Below are 18,425 nucleotides of genomic sequence, written 5' to 3'. Positions count from 1 at the left end.
CAGAGAAGGTCCCAGAGTTTCCTGCAGATGAAGTTTCCGTAGATCTTGGCCACACTTAAAGCAGACATGTGGCTGACATCCTTGTGTAGGGCAGAGGCAGCAGGCAGGGCTGTTCAGGGTCTGGTGGATCAGAGGAGGTCTGGACTTTCTGGAAAGGCTCCGCCAACAAGGAACCAGAGCAGCAGTGAAAGGGACCAGAGTGCAGAAAGGGACCCCTGACCTGTGGCTGCAGGGAAACAGAGGCAGAGAGGGAGATTTGGGGGTGAAATGGGATACACGAAGAAGCGAAACAAGGAGAAACAAGCAGAGGGAGCTGGAAAGACTGATGCACACCATTGATGGGACACAGAGATAAAGAGCAAGAGTTTAGGGAGTTAGGCAGACAGAGATTAAAAGACCAGGAGAGCCCCAGTACTCCTTCCAAAGGTTATTAGGTCTCTCTCCCTGCCTCCTGTGGATACAAATGAGGCATTGCAGGGCGGGGCAAAGCATGGGTAGAGATCTGAATGGGATCTAGCGATGCTGATCTTTGCTCCTTTGCCCAAACACTGGTAGGAGAGGTGCTGGTGGTCCAGGGGGACGGGTGGGGGGAGGTGCAGGGAGATCTTAAACTTTCCCAGTGCTCAAAATTTTATTATCAAAACTCAAGCAAGTTAAGGGCTGGAGACCTGACTTCTGGCCCTAGATTTGCCACTAGCTCACTTTACTCTGTTACTAGGGCACGTCAGTTCTGTCTCTGGGTCTCACTTTACCATATCATATAATCAGGGTAATACTCCCTGTTGTGCCTCCTTCCAATAGATTATTGGATAAATAAGGATAAGATGAGATGGTGTCTGGGGAGGTCAGGACCAGCCTGGTATGGTAGTTTAGAGTTTGGCTCTAGGGCCAGGGTGTTTGGACCCCACACCTTACTAGCTGTTGTGTAGTGTAGGGCTGGTTGCTTCATCTCTCTGTGCCTTAGTTCCCTTACCTGTAGAACAAGAATGATGACAGTACCTACACCACTGAGCCGTGGTGAAGATTCATGGTGTGGTGTTCCTGGAACTCTGAGTGGTGCTGTCATGGAGAATGGTGAGAACACAGTGGAGGCTGGGGCTCCTTCCTGCCCACTGTTCTCAGATCCCAGAGGGAGGGAGGGTGCACCCACAGGAGAGGGGCAGCAGTGGTTACTTCTGTGGGAGTGGCCTGTTCAGTAGGTTAGCCTGGGAAAGGCTGTTCCCATCTAGAGAAGTAGTGGTCCATGTAGGCCCAGGCACAGCAGGTATTCAAGGGAAGAGAAGTCATGGCTGTAAGTGACCTGGGGATCATCTAGTCCAATTAGCTTATACAGATAGGGAAACTGAGGCCCAGAGAGGTAACAATTGGTCAGAGAGTTAAGACAGAGCCTGGACTAGGACTCCACCTTGGAAGGTGATCCGAGGGAGCAGTAACAGAGACAGAGGGTTCTGCAGCTGAAGGAGGAGAAGGCCTGGGGAAGACTCTGTGAGAGCGGCCCTCCCCTCCGTCACCTCTGTGCAGCCTGGATCTCTCTGGGGCCTGATCAGCCATCCCAGTGAGACTGGGGGCCAATGTGTCAGCTTACCCGACTATGGCCCCATACATATAAATACATACTCTGGGAGAGATTAACAACCCTACTGGTATCTGTCTGCTTTAGAGGGTTTCCTTTTTTCTTTTTTTTTTTTTTTTATTAAAAGAGAGAGTGTTTTCCTTATGACATGAACATCCAGATGAGGAGTCCAACCCCAAGGCAGACTGCTCATCCCAGGACAGAGCCCTTGTCACAGATACCTGCAGCCCTTACCTGAGTTATCCAGACGGCAAGGCCCAGACTTGCACTGCTTGTCTATAGAGAAGAAACAGTAAAGAATCAAAGCTCTCAGGATTGAAAGAGGCCCTGTGGGCCATCCATGACTTGCTCTAGGAAAACTGGTATGTTTTCCCCCAGTTCTGCTTCCTTATGGTGTGACCTCCCTTAGGTTTGACTTGATCCGTAAGCTGTGGGGTCAGAAGGAAGATAGCCCTCAAAGCCAGGGCCCATTCTGGGTACTCCTCCTGCTCCCTTGGCCTGTAACTTCGCCTCCCTGCCATACCCACTCTCCTTCTCCATGCCTGTCCCATCCAAGAAGGAGCTAGTATATGTTATTTTCATGTCTTCCTCACCTGTCAACTCGTGCACGCTCGTGATGCTGTCCAGGGTGAGACCTGAAGCCACACTGGACCTTCTCCTATGTTAGATGTGGTCCAGAGTTTCAGCCAACAGCCTGCCTCTGACTATGAGAACCAGGCCTCGCCAGCCCCTGGGCTTCACTCAGCCAGGACCAGCAGCCCACAGCCCCATCGGAGACTGGAAAACTGGGCCCACCCTCATGATTCCTCCTCTGGCCAGGCCTGGGGGAATGGACAGGAAGAGTATCTGAGACCAGCTACAGCCTGAACTGGAACTTAGGGACACAGCATCGAAATGCTGTCTCCCCAGCCCCACGCTCGCCACCCCCCACCCCCACATGCCAGTACAGGATTTCTGGTCAGTAAAATAAACACACTTCTCTCAGAAACTGAAGTTGGGGCTCTTCTCATTTCCGGCAAGAGTGGTCTGGATGTCAGTACTGTGGCTGGAAATTAATTTCCTTCCAGCTTCCAGCCAAGAGAAAAGCCTGACCAGGTCTGTTTGGCCCTCAAATGGCCAAAGCCCCTGCTTTGGTTAGGAAACCCTTGTCAGCCTCCCAGCAGGCAAGTAGCCATCTGTGGCTCAGACACCACCAGGGACAAGAAGCATTCAACCTTGGAAAGTTCTGTCTCCCCTTATGTGGAAGGTGGGGAGAAAGGACTGCATGCCCTTCACTGTTGGTTTGTTTTTAAAGTTTCTATAGGTATTTCCCGAAAACCAGGTGGCAAGTCCACCTTTTGCACAGGTGCTGACCTGCATGTGCCCTGCTCACCTTTGATGTACTCGCAGTTGTATGTGCTTTGCTTGCCCAGGGCCCGGAGGTAGATGCGGGCGGGGCCCCAGGAGGGTCTGCTGGAGTTGATCACCTGGAAGGTCTCAAAGGGGGGAATCAGCACCTCCTCCTCCCCAGGGAAGAAGGAGTAGCCCTTGATAGGGGCCCCGAGACAGGTCCAGATGCCGAAGAAAGTTTCCTCACCAAACTGCTGGGCTGCAACATTCCGCAGGGACGCGGAGGCAAAGCCCCCTAGCCGGACAGTGGCACCAGGCCCTGCTGGCCGGAAGCGCAGGCCATGCACCCCTCGGAACACCTGGTGGCACTGGGGAGATCGCCGGGCCTTGCTCAGCAGCTGCAGGGCCTCGGTCAGCAGGAAGTGGAGCGTCTTGAAGGAGAAGTGGTGAAGGTAGTGGGCCCGGGTGCGGCCCGCCTCGCGCACGGCTGCATTGAACTCCTTGTGCAGGGGGCTGTTGGCTGTGTAGGCCAGGAGGGCCACCCCGTGTTCATCTCGGAAGCCAGGGGGCGGTGGGGGCAGCTGGGTGGGGCTTAGGCCCCACTCTTGCCACCAGGTTTGGCGCTCCTTCCATTGGCTGCTTGCCAGCACCCAGCCATCAGCATACACTTTGTTGGCCTGGAACTCCGTTTGGTTTAGATCTGGGAGAGCAGCTGTCATGGCTGCTGCACAGCCAGTGTACTGGTCATCAAAGGAGGTTGGGGCCATGTCCAGGGGCCTTTCTTGAGAGAAGAGTTCTCGTCGTGTGATGGGGTGGCTCTGGGCCTAAGGGAGAGGGGGCAGCAAGGACTGAGAGGATGGACCCTAGGAGAATGGGAGCCTATCCAGCTTTCCCCTCCACTGAGCTGAGAAAGACATGATAAGGGTCCCAAACACACCTGGAGGGGAAGGGAGCTGGGGAACTACTAACTGCCAACTCCCAGAGACTAGAGTTTGGGGCTCTCCCCTCAGGCTGAGTGAGCCCCAAGGGAAGCATCAGGCATTCTCTCCTCCCTCTGCTCCTTCTTCCAGAGTTCAGAAGAGGTTGACAGCTCAGCTCCCTGCTGGCCTGGGGACAGCAGAGGATGACCATACCTGAAGCGCTTCCATGAGGACCACGGACACAAGCAGCAGAGACATCACGTCAGGAGTCTGCGTGTTGGAGGTGACCCTGGGTAAGTTACTATCTCTCTCTGGGTCTCAGTTACCTCATCTGGAAAATGGGAATGTTAATCTATACACTTTAATAAACATTCATTGTCATGTAGTCTGTGCCACTCCCAGTGCTTGGCAGAGTCATGACATAGAAATAGCGGCTCAGAAGAGAGAGAGAGAACCCTTCATGCTGGAAGCAACATCAGAGACATTCTGGATGGGGTGACATGTGAACGATGTCTTGCAAGATGAATAGGAGAATAAAGCTGCAATCATTGGCTACTGGGAGAGAAAAGTTTGGAGTTTGGGGCGGGAAGGGAGTTTGGGGCAACAGGAATGAGGAAAACAAAGGTATTGGAGATAGAAATATTTTGTCTCGTGTGGCAGAGTTTGCTGTGTGGGGATGTTGGAAAGATGGTCCAACCACGAAGGAGCTTGACTGTCATAAAGAGAGGTCTCGGCTTCACCTCATGGGGGACGTGAGGCTGGAACAGGGCGGACCCAGGGACAGGCTTAAAGTAGGGTTCGGGGATCCAGAGGTCTTCCTTTCTCCCTCTAGTCCTGCTGTGAGCTGAGCCCTCTTCCCCTGAGCCCTCAACTGCTTCCAGGGCACGGACAGATGTAGACCCCCAGGAGATGAAAGAAGAGGGACTCCGGGATGGGGAGAAGACAGAGGATATCTGCTTCCCCGAGGGAAGCGAGAGAGAACCACAGCCTCCTGCACCCTGTGGGTGGGCACACTGGGGACCCGAAGTAGTGCCAAGGTGCACCAGCTTTGGGTGGGGATTGGAACAGGCAGTTTCTAAGTCGATGCTGCTTTTCCTTTTCTGTTTATTTTAATTAAAAAAAAAAAGTAATGTACACTCGTGGGGAAAAAAATGTACGCGTGAAACAAAATCTAAGTTCCCTTTCTTCTTTCTCTCCCTCTGAATTCTCCTTCTCACTCTTACCCATGCCTGCCAGTAGGGAGGGATATGATAATGGTACCCTTCAGGACCTTTTTCTATGCACATACGAATAATATAATATTTAGATACACATACATAGTTTTATACATACACTTAATATATTTAAATATACATACATAGTTTTCTGTATACAGTTTGTTTTTCTTTTTTGTCACTTTCTTCAAAGAGAAAAAGGGAATATGCTTATACCTACATATTCTATAACCTTTTTTTCCAGTAAAAAATATATCATCGACTTCCTTCTATGTTATATATAAATATCTACCTTGTTCATTATAATAGCAGCATGGTATTTCATAGTATAGTTAAATCATAATTTAGTCATTTCCTTATTAACGAACATAAGTTTTTTCTAATTTTTTATATTACATGTAATATTGCAGTAAACATCCATCTATATATAAATACTTATCTACTTGTACGTATATTTTTTGTAAGAAAGCTATCAAGAAGTAAGAAGATATTCAAAGGATGTGAATATTTTTTATTTTGATAGGCACTGCCAAATTGCCATCCAAAAGTTACCAGTTTGCCCTCCTACCAACAATGGATGGGAGTGTTCTTTTCTCCACATCTTTGCCAACACTGGATATTATTCATCTCTTTTTTAATTTTCATGTAAGGTGGACATAAATGGTATCTACTTTTAATTTACATCTCTTCTCACTAATAGGATCAATCATAACTTTAACTTTTAATATTTTTAAATTTTAACTTAATTTTCTAAAAGGTAATACATTTTCATTGTTCAAAATTTCAGTAGTCCAAAAGGCATACAGTGAAACATCCATCTCTCACTAATTCTCCAACCACAACCTCATCTCCCTCAGAGGCAACCGGTGTTTCCATTTTTTTGAGTATCCTTATAGAGGTATGCTGTGCATATACTAGCAAATTCACAGCTATTTCTGTTTTCCTTCTTTTACACAAATGGTAATAAAGTCAGTGGTTCTTTATCTTTGGGAATCTAATGAAAGCTGAAACCTCTCCTCAGAAAATGGATATCTGCACCCTCACACAAATATTACACACACTTCAGGTGGTTTTTGCCTCTGCCCCAGTCTCACTCAGGTTAAACATCTCTGCTCCATAATCCCCTCTGGCTCTTGGGGGCACCTAAATTTTGATAATTCATTGAATCTGAGATGTTGGATTCTCTGTGTCTATAATTTAATGAGTCTCCAAATCTAAGATCTTATAATTGCCATTGTATAATTTAAATTGAGGCATGAACTTCTCTGGGGTAAGCAGTACAGTTAGCAGCAGTTTTTATGAGATTCGACACATCCCAAATTGAATTCTTTACCTTCTTTCCCTCAAAACCTGCTTACTCATTTAATCAACAAAAAATTCTTGAGCATCTATAATGTGTCAGGCATTGGAGGATAAAATTGTGAACAGCAGCAACCACAACAAAACCCACATGCCTGCTTCTTTTAGCTCTTTCGAGGTGGAGATGGAGCTGGAGTGAGTAATTTCAAGTAGCAGTGTTACAGAAAGAACCAAGAGAGCCTAATGAAAACAAACTTGTACCAAGAGTGGGGTTTAAATGCGGAGCTGACCAGAGTAGGTACAGAGCATATAAAATTGAAAATGGCATCACAGTAGGATATAAAGCATAAGACACCGCTCCCCAATACTAGGATGGAATGCTAATGGGCAGAGTATGTGGCAGCAAAAAACTACTTGAACTCTTGTCTTGGAATCTGCCCAAGAAGCCTGAGCTTCTATAATACATTCTCTCTTTATTGTGGAGAATCCTGTCCAAGGGTTCAAGTGGGGCTTTCCTCACTCTTTGCACCTCCATAGGGGGAACACATAACCCAGAACTGGTTCTAATGCTCTGGCCATTGTGCTTGGCTCATGGATGGACACATGACCTGAGCAGGGCCAATCGGAGTCCCTTAGGACAGAATCCAAGTTCATGGTGGTGTTTGAGGCCCTCTGTTACCTGGCTCTCCATGATCTCTTCAGTCTCATGCCCCGCCACTCCTGCCTGACTTCTACAGTACAAAGTTCCAGATGAGGCTCTGCTATTTCCCTCCCTGTGGCTCTGCACACATTGCCATCTGCTGGGTAGCCCTCCTCCTGCTACCCACTCTTCCAGGCTTAGCTCGGGGGTCACCTCCTCTAGGTAATATTCTGACTCCTCTGGGTTCTTATATTGCCCTGTGCTTCCTCTGTCACTGTCCTAATCGTACTATGCTTCCCTTATGTGTCTGTCTCCCCTACTGGCCTTTGAGTTCCTTGAAGGCAGGGACGAGGTATGACCCATTTTGTGTCCACAGCGCTCAGTCCAAGGCCAGGCCCAGGTGAGGCCTCCCAGAATGTTTGCTGAGGGTCTGAGATGTTTTCTGTGTGCAGCTAACAATGTAGACCATTGCAAGCAGATAGATGAATTACTTCGGTGACTAGTGTTGAGGGGAAATGAGGTAGGGGCCAGAGTGATGAGGAAGGTATGCAAGTAGAGGAAATGGAGGCACCTGGCGATTCCTTTTCATATCCAAGCTGTCTTTCTGTTTTCATCCTGCTTGGGACACTTCTCATTAGTTTCCCTTTCCCAGGCCCTTGGGGATGTGACTCCAAATTCCAGCAATTCCCAAATTTTCCAGACCTCTCTATCAAAGGTGCTATGGTCTGAATGTTTGTGTCTCCCCCAAAATTCATATGTTCTAATCCTAATGCCCAGTGTGATGGTATTAGAAGGTACGGCCTTTGGGACGTGATTAGTTCTTTAGGATTAGTTCTTTAGGGCGGAGCCTACTTGAATGAGATGAGTGGTCTAATAAAAGAGAGCTCCCTAGCCCCTTCCATCATGTGAAGATACAGTGAGAAGGTGCCGGCTATGATCTGGGAAGGGAGCCCTTACCTGACCACACAAACACGCTGACTTTAGAATTCAATAGAACTCCAGAAATGTGAGAAACAGATAAAACAAAGATAAAATAGTCCCTGAAACTTTTCCTAATGACGCCTATGACTCCACTGTTAATATCCCAAATTTTCTCTAAAGAAAACTTTCCTTGCCCAATGCCCAGGAGGAAGATGGTGTGCCCCTTACCTAGGCCTCTCCAAGGCGGGGAAGCTGGTGATGGTCTCCTGTGATGGCCACTGGGCGAGGGGGAGGGTAGGATTTCTCCTTTATACTGTACCTCCCCCACACAGTTGCTCAGAAATGTGACACTCCCCCATCTATTTCTGGATGTCTCTTCAAGGCTCAGGAACACTAGCCCCTGCCCAGTCTGCCCTGGGCCAGTGCTCTTCCCATGCAAAAGAGAATCCCTGAAGCCAGAGAGAAGGTGGGCTGAGGCATGGAGGATTCAGGCTGGAAGAACTGCCTCCCCCCTGGACTTGGTCTTGCGCTCAGCACCCCTGGCCTCAGAGAATATCTCCTTGTATGTATGTGTTCCTTTCATGTGAGCACAGAGACTTACCTAAGGAGAGAGTCCCAGATTAAGGAGGCTGGGTCTGGGTCCCCACCCCCCCAGCACTGCTTTGCTGTATGATCTTACAGGACTTTCTGCCTCACTCAGGACCCTTGTTCAATAACTGGATTTGACTCCATCTCTTGGGGCATTTCTTGGGGTTCCAGGTCTCGGGATGGGAGAGGCAATTCCTCAAAACCAGAGGACAAAGCACGATCCCACTAGATCTTGTCCCAAGGACTATCCCAGCAGACCTCACTGTCCCAGAGTGAATCTTCTATTCCAACAACGGCAAACACTCTGGTCCCTCCAGGCAGAATGTGTAGGCAAGATGCTGCTTTTCACAATAATGGTGAACAGTAGAGTGGTTCCTGATTTTCTAATCTAAGGACCTTGGGGTGGCCAGTTTCTTTGGAAGGAGGCAGAAGAACTTGTCTTGAAGCTATTTGCCTGATGAGCACTCTGGTCTTTTGGGATGCCACTCTTTCTACCTCCTACCATCCCGCAAGCCCAGGCGCACAGTTTGTCTTCCTTTGTGGCCTACAGGAAGGCTTTTTAGAGAAAACGGGGTTCTAGGTGAAGGAAATTCTTTATTTGCCTGGCAGCTAGAAGGGATAGGGAAACAGGGATGGGGCTAAATTAAAGACCAGACCAGGATGGAGGCCTGGGGTAAGTCTAACTAACCTCCATGCCCACCTGAGCCCCAGCAGGAAGCAGGCAGAATCTCTTAACTCCTGACATTCAAGGCCCTCAACTCCTGTAGTCACTGTGGAGGAGTATCCCTCCCACCCCACAAAAGCTTAGGCGGCAGAAAGCTCTTCCCGGAGCTGCTTACTGATTGCTCAGGCTGGCCCCTTCTCCTATTACCTCTGATTGGGGATCCAAAACTCAGAGCCAGGTTATTTATAGAAAGTCCCGCAGGAGGCAAGGAGAAAAACCAGTGTTTGCAAACATGGGGTCACCTGAGTCTGAGAGGTCCAGGGAGAGAAGGTCTGGGAGGGGGCGGGGCTGGACACTGAGGATCTGAAACTGAGAGCTCTTGCCTCTGGTCCAACCCTACTGACAGAGGAGCGAGGTAAAGAGAAGGGAGGGGAGTGGCGCTCAGATGCTGGGCCATATGCAAATACATGCAAATCAGCGAGTGCACAAGTGGTGACCTCTTGGTGGGCGGGCGGGGACACTCACGGGGCTCTAGGGCCTAGTGGTCTGGGGACCTGGCGAGGCCGGGTTAGGGCCACCCAGAGGAAGAGGCCAAGTCTCATCAGCTCCTTTCCCCAACACTGGGCTTGTTTGGAGGCAAAAAGTGTCCTTGAGAAAGAACTGGTAGCTCTTGGGGAGTGGAGTCATGTCACTCAGCCCCTTCTTCGCCTCTTCCGCTGCCTCCACCCCAGAGTCTGTTGTTGAGGAAGAGCGGTGTCGGGTTACCGCCGCGGGGGCTATAGTTAGCCGTGGGACTTTGCTTAACGGCCGGACTCCTGGGACAGCACTGTGCCCTCGCAGACAGTAGCCCCTGGCCGCATCCCTTCTAGCTCTCGGCCTCCGCGTCCTCCAGGTGGGTCCCCGGCCCCTGCCCCCTCCCCTTTTAAAATAATGGCTCCACCTTGACCATTGCAAAAAATTTTCCAAGCGCAAGGCGCGGAGTCCGGGGAGCAGAGACCTTGGGTTGTGCTTATGCCGGTGGGAGTGGGGTGGGGCAGTGATACCCAAGGCCCCGCCTACCCTCTTAGGCCCGCCTTTGGCCCTGCCCACGCCCACGCCTTGGCGCGGGGTCCTGGACCCTCTTCTTCACACTTCAAAAGTGGGGCGGGTCTCTTTCCCCAGCCCATTGAAGTGAAGACTCCACCTCTGTTGGTCCCACCGGCATCCGGACCTTGCCCTCCTTCCTCGCCCAGGGATGATGCTGACCGCTCTGCTGTTCCCCCTCAGCTGCCTCGGTTTCCAAACCCTTTGGCAGGTAACTGGGGAACCATCCCCTGTCACAAAGAGAAGAGTTTGGGGGCAGACCCTGAGGAGGTGGACGGGGGGACTGGCTCTTCAAAAATCTCTCCCAGGGACTGTTCTGTAGGACTCCAATCTTCTTAATCCTCTTCTCAGCAAACTCAGGGAGCCCCCAAGTTCCTATTACCTCTCCCAGAACCCCCATCTCCACTTACTGGTTCTCTCTTGTGGTCCTCCTTCCTTTATATCATCCTTCCTAGGAACTGCCTCTAACTTACTCATTTCTATTTCCCATCTCCCACCACAGGCTCAGGGTAGGCACAGCATACCGTGTACTGCCCTCCTGCAGCCCTCCCAGATCAGGGCTCCTCCCCACTCCACCTCAGGTTTGGGGACAAGGACTTCTAAAGCAGGAGGGGGCTCAGGAGTCTCAGAACTAACAGTGATTTAGTATGGTGGCTGAGCACCTATCTGCATGGGAAGGAAAGAATGTGAGGATGGATGAAGTCAGGTAATTGGACACTGGTGGTACATTTGTATATCACCTTCACACTGAGTCTTAGAGCCAGAACAGTGCTTGGAAGCCAGCTAGCCCCACTTCCCGCCGAGGGCAGGAACCTCTCTGATGACAAGATGACCTCTTTTAGGTTGTACAGTAGTGAAGATCTATATGCTATCTTCACAATAGCCCTGTGAGGTCAGAAGTATCAATTTGTAGGTGAAGAACCTGAAGTCCAGAAGCTTAAGAGACTTGCCTAAGGTCCCACTGCTAGTAGGTAGTAAAGTCAGGATCTGAACCCACGTATGTGATTCTAGTGCCTGTATTATCTAAGCCCTTGGGCCCTTGCCAAACTGCATACAGTGGATATTTGGGCATAGAAATGAGGTTTTGTATTTCTGAACTGAACTACCACCAGGACCCCTGTCCAGTGCTCTGAACTTATACCCTTTCCTGTGTGGCTCCTCTCTTTCTTACCTCCATAGGCCCAGGCTATTCCCATTCTGCCTCTGGGCCTGGCTCCAGATACTTTTGATGATGCCTATGTGGGCTGCGTGGAGGAGATGGAGGAGAAGGCAGCCCTTCTGCTCAAAGAGGAGATGGCCCTCCATGCCCTGCTGCGGGAGTCCTGGGAGACAGCCCAGGAGGTCTGGAAACAAAAGCAGCAAGGGCTCACTCTACCCCCTGGCTTCAAATCCCAGCATGGCATCGCCGTCATGGTCTACACCAACTCATCTAACACATTGTACTGGGAGCTGAACCAGGCAGTGCGGACAGGCGGTGGCTCCCGGGAGTTCTATATGAAGCACTTCCCCTTCAAGGCCTTGCACTTCTACCTGACCCGAGCACTGCAGCTCCTGCAGGGGAGTGAGGGCTGCAGCAAGGGACCTGGGGAGGTGGTGTTTCGAGGTGTAGGCACACTTCACTTTGAACCCAAGAGGCTGGGGGACTCTGTCCGCTTGGGCCAGTTTGCCTCCAGCTCCCTCGATGAGACAGTGGCCCACAGATTTGGTAATGCCACCTTCTTCTCCCTGAGGACCTGCTTTGGGGCCCCTATCCAGGCCCTGTCCGTCTTTCCCGAGGAGCGTGAGGTGCTGATCCCTCCCCATGAAGTCTTCTTGGTCACCAGGTTCTCTCAGGATGGAGCCCGGACCCTAGTGACTCTCTTGAGCTATAATCAGACCTGCAGCCACTTTAACTGCGCCTATCTGGGTGGTGAGCTGTGCATGAGGGAAGCAGGACTGGAGGGGATGGTGAATTAAGCCAGGTTGTCCCTATACAATCCCCAGGGCCTTCAAGAGACCCACTTGGTTAATGGGGGCTAGAAGTCAGCTGTAGTCATTGTTCTCTGTGACTCAGGTCCTGCCAGCTCTTAGAAGGTCCTATCATTGTTCTCCAGATCTATGAATATTCTCAAATGATTCTGTAAATGTTCTCGAAAGGTTCCATCTGCTGTAGACTCAAATAGACCAAAAGAACCTGGTTCAGGAAGTCAGCAAGCAGAGGAAAGTGACACAAGTGCTGTTTCAGGTCTCAGAAGGTCCTGGGCTTCGCAGGGTCCACAGGACACATGTCTGTGCTAGTGCTGAGGGAAAGAGAGAGTGGAGGAGTGACGGGGGCTAGGATGGGAACAGGGATGGGTAAGCCACCTGGGAAGATTTCTTGGAGGAAAGAGGAAGAAAGGCAGTCAAAAGTTTGCAAAAAAAAAAAAAAAAAGTTTGAGAAAGATAGATGGAGAAGGGGAATGGCCAGTACCAGAGCCTGGTGGAAAGAGGAGTTTAGGGTGTGAGGGTCTGTCTACATGGAGGCCTCACTGTGCTGTCTGTTGCAGGGGAGAAGAGGCGGAGATGTGTGTCTGCACCAAGTGAGTCACCCTCCTGCCCCTTCCCTCGGCTGCTTTGACTCCTTCTGGCCCTCCTGGCCCCTCACCTTCTTTTCTCTCTCCCGCAGGGTGGCAGCCAGACTCACCCTCCAAGGGGGCCTTCTCTCTGCTCTCCTGGAAGACTCTGCTCTTGGCCCCGCAGGGGTTCCAGTTCTCAGGAGCTCAGCCCTGAAAGTCCAATGTTTGCCACTTCAGAGTCCTGGGAACTGATGACCTTCATTTGAAGAATGAAGCAACCTCGAGAAGCAAGAACATGGTTTCTGGCCAATGCCTAGCAGCCATCTCCCCAACCAGGATGTGGGGGAATCTGAGGCTATGGAAGGGTAAAGGAAGCCTCGCTATGTGGTGGGGACGCCCTAGGATAAGTAAGGGTGGTACTGTGATGGCCACTCAATTAAACAGTGTTGCAGTGTGGAGACATCAAATTGCACGATTGGTTTATTTCATGAGACTAGACCATCTACCCTGCTCTGGCCTTGCAGGACTGAGGGACTAAAAAGAATGACTTCTTGATCACTCATAGACGTGGTTCCCTGTGCATGCTCGTCACACACTGTAATTTGCAAACACAGAAGCTTTAACAGCCAGAGGTTCCTCACAACAACTCTGAAGGCAGGAAGGGACAGAGGATTCCCCAGCCCATTCGTTAGATGAGGAAGGAAGCAACTTGCTCCAGCTCAGAGAGATAGTACCGAAACCAGGCTCCTCACCTCCCAGTCCAGAATGTTTTCCACTAAAGATTTGAAGGAACTCAAGGTAGGATCCTAAACTCAAGATATTTGGGACCGCAGAGCAAGCCATTTCTCTCTGCCCTGCTCTCACAAGGGTCAGTTTCAGGGGAGGGAGGGAGGAGATCTGAAAACATCAAGAGACAGAGATTCTCATACACTTTGGAGGCGTCTGACATCCTGAACAGAAACTTTATTTAGGCAAGAAAAGCAGCATAGACTCCTATTCAGTGACCCCCACCCTCACCATCTAGGTTGCTCTACTCAGCAACAGAAGGAGGGACCCTCCCACAGCATCAGGGCCCCACCGCTTGCTTCCCAAATCTTCCGCCTGGGGCAGTTCCCCAACCCCTTCTGATTCCTGCTTTCTATGTACTAGCACATGAGCTGGAGAAGAAGGGCCAGACTTTCTAGAAGCAGTAGTCTCAGCCCTTCCAGTGTCCTGAAGCCCCATTTCTGCAGATACCTGGGTCCCCACAATCCCTGGCACTGTCAGCTCTGGGGTCTCACAGATGCGGGCCCCAGGTTCTGGAAGCTGTTGCACACTCTGGTGATACAGCAGATGAGGATGCTGGCACCATCGGGCGGCCGGGGTGGCCCTCCTTCTGCCAGAGTCCGCTGCATACCAGCTACTTTGCTTTGTAGTCGAGAGACTATCTTGGTCAATTTTGTCTGCAGAGGGGTGGGGAGTATTGATGGGAGGTCTCTCAGAAGATGAACCTGCCATGTACATTTCTATCCTCCACAGAACCTCAGGGAACATCTGCCTGGGGTTCCTGAGGGAGAACTAGAGGAAGTGAGAAAATGGCTTATGGGATCAGGTGGGCAGGCAAGTCTGGGGCAGATGGATCTGAGTGGGGCTGGGAGGTGATGAGTTCAGAAGACACAAAGAAGGAAAGTCTTATGGGCCAGGGAAGGGGTCAGGAGTCCTAGGGATGGGGGAGTTTAACAGGCAGAGATTTGTACATCCGCCCACTCAGCCCTCTTGCCCATCTACACCTGCCCAGCTCATACCCATCCTCAGGGCCCAGTTCAAATTCCACATACCCTTTCTGCAACTTCTGGTACTCTGTCTTTCTACCTTCTCATGAGCCTCTCAAAATGATAGGCTCTTTCTCTCTTTTGGGTCCCACTGTAGTTTATGTCTCTCTTAGCTAAGCACTTTCTGCCTAGCAAGATGGTTCCTCTTGCTCACCAGAGTGAATGCTTCCTATGCGTCCTTGCTCTACACAATCCCCCTCCCTCCAAGACAGGACATGGAACAAAGGGGATGTGGCAATGAATATTGTTTGAATGAAAAAGTGAATGAGTGAATGAGTAATGAATTAAGTGAATGAGTAAATGGCTAAGGGAGTGAATGAGAGAATACATGAACATGTAAATGAGAGCAGGAATAAAGGATGGGTCAGAGGGTAATTGAGTGAAATGGGCCACACTGTGCAGGTTGTGGCTTCCAAGGGTAAGATGAGGCCACATATAACTGCAGGCCTGATGAGCGGCGTGAGTCTGGGTGTGGTGCATCTATCCCAGCTGAGCAAAGAACAGGAATGTGGAAGCCTGGGAGGTGAGCGACTAACATTTCCTACCAGTCTCCTCAGGGCAGTCTCTAAGTAATGCTGTACCAGAGCCTTGATAACTCAAAGGCGATAAGATCCAGGCTCTCCCTCCCCAGGCCCTGCCCCTGCCACAGGATTGGCCTGGGATGGGAAGACAGAAAGGTGAGAGAGATTCTCCACCCCAGCCTTCTCTAATCACTGCTGCCGCCCCCAGGCAATGAAGGATGAAGGCAGTCTGTGCAGACTTTTATGTCCCTGAAGGCCACACCTCTAGACCCTGGTGCAGTTCTGTAAGGTAGAAAGAAGGGGCCAGCAGTTTGGGGGAGAGGGTTGGGAGGCTGGGGTGGGAGTAGGGAGAGACAGCAACGTTGAGCAGGGCAGAGTTGAGATCTCTTCTGCCACCACCCAAACCTTGGTTATCTTGAGCTGAGTTAGTCCAGGTTTAACCTTGACCTTAAAATTTTGCAGCGGAGGAGACTGGGGGATGTGGGGAGGCAACTGCACAGAACTGCTCATGCATATGAGATGGAAATTATCATGCAAATTAGAACAATAGGTTCTGGGTCCAGTCTCAGGCCTCAGGATAGTACCAGGAGGGCAAGTAGAGCATCAGTCTCCAACATTTTTGGCTCCAGGGACCAGTGCTCCTATGAGAATCTAATGCCTGATGATCTGAGGTGAAGCTGAGGCGGTGATGCTAGCGCTGGGGAGTGGCTGCAAATATAGATGAAGTTTCGCTTGCTCACCTGCTGCTCACTTACTGCTGCTGTGTGGCCTGGTTTCTAACAGGCCATGGTACCAGCACTGCGGTTGGGAACCTTGAAGTAGAGCATATGGGGCAGATAATGGAGTGGGAGAGGTAGAGAGAGAGAGAGAGAGAGAGAGAGAGAGAGAGAGAGAGAGAGAGAGAGAGAGAGAGAAAACTCGCAAGCTCAAGCTAGCAGGAGTGTATGCAGTGGATGAGAGAATGGGCAGAAGACAGGCTGAAATCTCAGCTCCGTCCTTTAGCAGCTGGGTGTCTCAGGCAAGTTAGTCAACTTCTTCAGGACTGAGTGTCTCCAAATTTAAAACGGAGATGGTAATAATCACTCCTTCGCAGGTTGGTACTTCCCTGGCATAGAGTAGGGGCTCTCTAAATACTTAGGAAATAATTATTTTTATTTATCTAGTTTTATCTTTTCTCTAAATATTTTATAGTTAGCATATTTACTTTTGTAATATAAAAAAGCAAAATATTTCATTAAATATTTTAAAAGGAGAGATGGGATTGGCAGAGATGGGGCAGGCAAAAGTATGAGAGAGAATGATGGGCCCTTTTCAGCTACAGAGTTTATCAAACATTTTTCTTGGGAGAAATAAGGAATAAAAATTTTTGGAGGCCATTTCCTGAAGATACAGGATAAGTGGGAGGGGACACCTGGTTGGATCATCAATACCAGACTAGTGAGGTGGGGTGGCTGGAAGAAGACTAAGACCTCAGTGAAGGTGCAATGGAGGACTGGGGAGAATCCCCTGCCAGCTGGTAGAGTGGAATCTAGCAGGACGCAGTGACACTGCCCATCTGGGACTGGGCACAGGCTCAGAGAACTGAAGAAGCTGAGTTTCACCTTAGGGTGGAAGCAGTCCTGACATGTGGTTTGCAAATAAATACACATCAGGCAGCCTGAACAGGGCCAGGAAGTGGCCAGGAGGAAAGGGCGATAATTCCAGAATTTGGAGTCATAGATCCAGGAGGGTAACAGAGGTGTCCATGCACAATAGCCTGGAGCCGGGATGTGGTGGGAACTGGGAACATTTGGCATTTAGTTTCTGTGTCAGGTTTTCTCCATGTTTTTGTACATGCAGTTTCCTGTGCTTAGAACTGCCCTCTCCACTGTATTGGCCCATCAACTTCCTGTTTATCTTTCAGGGCTCTGTTCTCCCTTCCAGGTCTCTGGGAAGCTCCCTGACTCATGAGACTGCATCTGGTACCTCTCCTTTGTGCTCTAATGGACCCCGGTGCTTCCTTCTATAATCGGCTTTTCATCCTGTATATTTACAATCTATTTCCTTCTGCTACTGTAGACTGTCAGCACTTGGAGGGCCCACCATTATGCACATTGTTATCTCTAGTATAGTTGTGGTTGGGTAAGTGTTTGTTGAGCAAACTGTTGAACATCCAGATAAGGGAAGGCCTTCCTCACCTGGGGATCTAGGGACCTCAGAGCTCCACAATTGGCCTGTGGCCCCACAGGGCCGACCTGGAGGCCCTGGCTTAGAGAGATCCTCAGGTTACACATTTTAAGGGGAAAGATAGAATCCCCTACAAATCGAGCAGTAATGCTGGTTTTAATTAGGAAGGGGCTCCCGTGACAAGCCAGACGGAGTTAGGTAACAGCTGAGAGGTGTGTGAGGCCCTTGGAGACCTGGCCTCCTCTGTCAGGCCTCCGTCAGCCTTCTAATCTCCCAGTTTGTGGGGCATTTTTCCCTCAGCTTCTTAACACTTTTTTTGAAAAATTTTCAACCATGTCTTGGCCCAGTTTAGGGCAAAAAGTTTTGTCTGGAGCTTACAAGGTGTTGGTGGCTTGGGAGGAGGGTGGTGTGGACTTCTGTTTAAGCCAACTAACACATGGTTGGAAATTTAGGAAATGGCCAAAGCCAGGGAGAGAGAAGGACATGCCATGTGAAAACAAGAATTGGAAACTGGCCTTCTGGGGAACACGCCTGGAAAGACAGATAAGGCCTGATAGAAAGAGGACCAACACCAAGCAGATGAGGTACTCACAAAAGTGAGGACTGGAGGATAGTTTGGCTTCTTGGTTTTGCAGAAGGAGCAGCAACAGCAAATGAACCAGAAAATCTTCCTGAGAGATTTAAATGATGGGAAGAGGTTAGTCAGAGGACGGAGTCTAAGGAAATGGGGGCAGGAGCTGGGGTAGTGGTGCTTGGAGGAGGGCAAGGTGCTGAAGGGCACAGGAAGCATCAGGCCCTCTCGGAAATAGCACAGGTAGAGCTTGGAGGGAGCAAACTTCCATTCCACATCAGCATCAGCCTGTGGTCCAGGACATAGGGGGCTCTGCAAGGACTACTTTGGTACACAGCCCTCCTGCCCATTTGGTCTGCCTCATTTCCCCCCATTTTACAGATAAGGAGGATAAGTCCTAGAGAGGAAAACCTGTCTTAAATCACGAAACAGGGCAATAGTGGAGGCAGAGCAGGAACCCAAATGTCTCAACTTCTTGTATACTATTCCTCTCTATCCTGTCTCCCTTCTGCCCGGCCTACACTGGCCTCAGTTCACACACCTCAATCTTCTGGAAGGAATTGGTGATCATGGCAATGAGCATGTTGAGCA

General features: G+C 50.1%; 3 protein-coding genes across 3 annotated transcripts in view; 1 reads left to right on the top strand and 2 right to left on the bottom strand.

The window, feature by feature from the left end:
- Positions 1 to 6: 6 nt before the first annotated feature.
- Positions 7 to 4,153, bottom strand: ART1 (ADP-ribosyltransferase 1). Its single transcript, XM_011377426.2, has 4 exons — positions 4,036 to 4,153; positions 2,946 to 3,726; positions 1,808 to 1,849; positions 7 to 226 (listed from the first exon to the last, which is right to left on the bottom strand). Exons 1-4 carry the CDS (start codon positions 4,078 to 4,080, stop codon positions 129 to 131), a joined length of 966 nt encoding a protein of 321 aa, XP_011375728.1. The 5' UTR covers positions 4,081 to 4,153; the 3' UTR covers positions 7 to 128.
- Positions 4,154 to 10,382: 6,229 nt separating this feature from the next.
- On the top strand, positions 10,383 to 12,979 carry ART5 (ADP-ribosyltransferase 5). The gene is made up of 4 exons (XM_023521675.1): positions 10,383 to 10,442; positions 11,411 to 12,140; positions 12,757 to 12,789; positions 12,876 to 12,979. Exons 1-4 carry the CDS (start codon positions 10,383 to 10,385, stop codon positions 12,977 to 12,979), a joined length of 927 nt encoding a protein of 308 aa, XP_023377443.1.
- Positions 12,980 to 13,785: 806 nt separating this feature from the next.
- LOC105303693 (short transient receptor potential channel 2-like) overlaps positions 13,786 to 18,425 on the bottom strand; it is a 33,805-nt gene continuing 29,165 nt past the window's right edge. The window contains 3 exon segments of the mRNA XM_011377459.2: positions 13,786 to 14,051; positions 14,054 to 14,207; positions 15,122 to 15,232. Coding sequence (XP_011375761.1) covers positions 13,786 to 14,051; positions 14,054 to 14,207; positions 15,122 to 15,232 — 531 coding nt within the window.

This window comes from Pteropus vampyrus, unplaced genomic scaffold (genome assembly GCF_000151845.1).
Source record: "Pteropus vampyrus isolate Shadow unplaced genomic scaffold, Pvam_2.0 Scaffold311, whole genome shotgun sequence".
NCBI lineage: Eukaryota > Metazoa > Chordata > Mammalia > Chiroptera > Pteropodidae > Pteropus > Pteropus vampyrus.
Note: the sequence above shows the minus strand (reverse complement) of the source record. Positions and strands in the feature narration are given on the sequence as shown.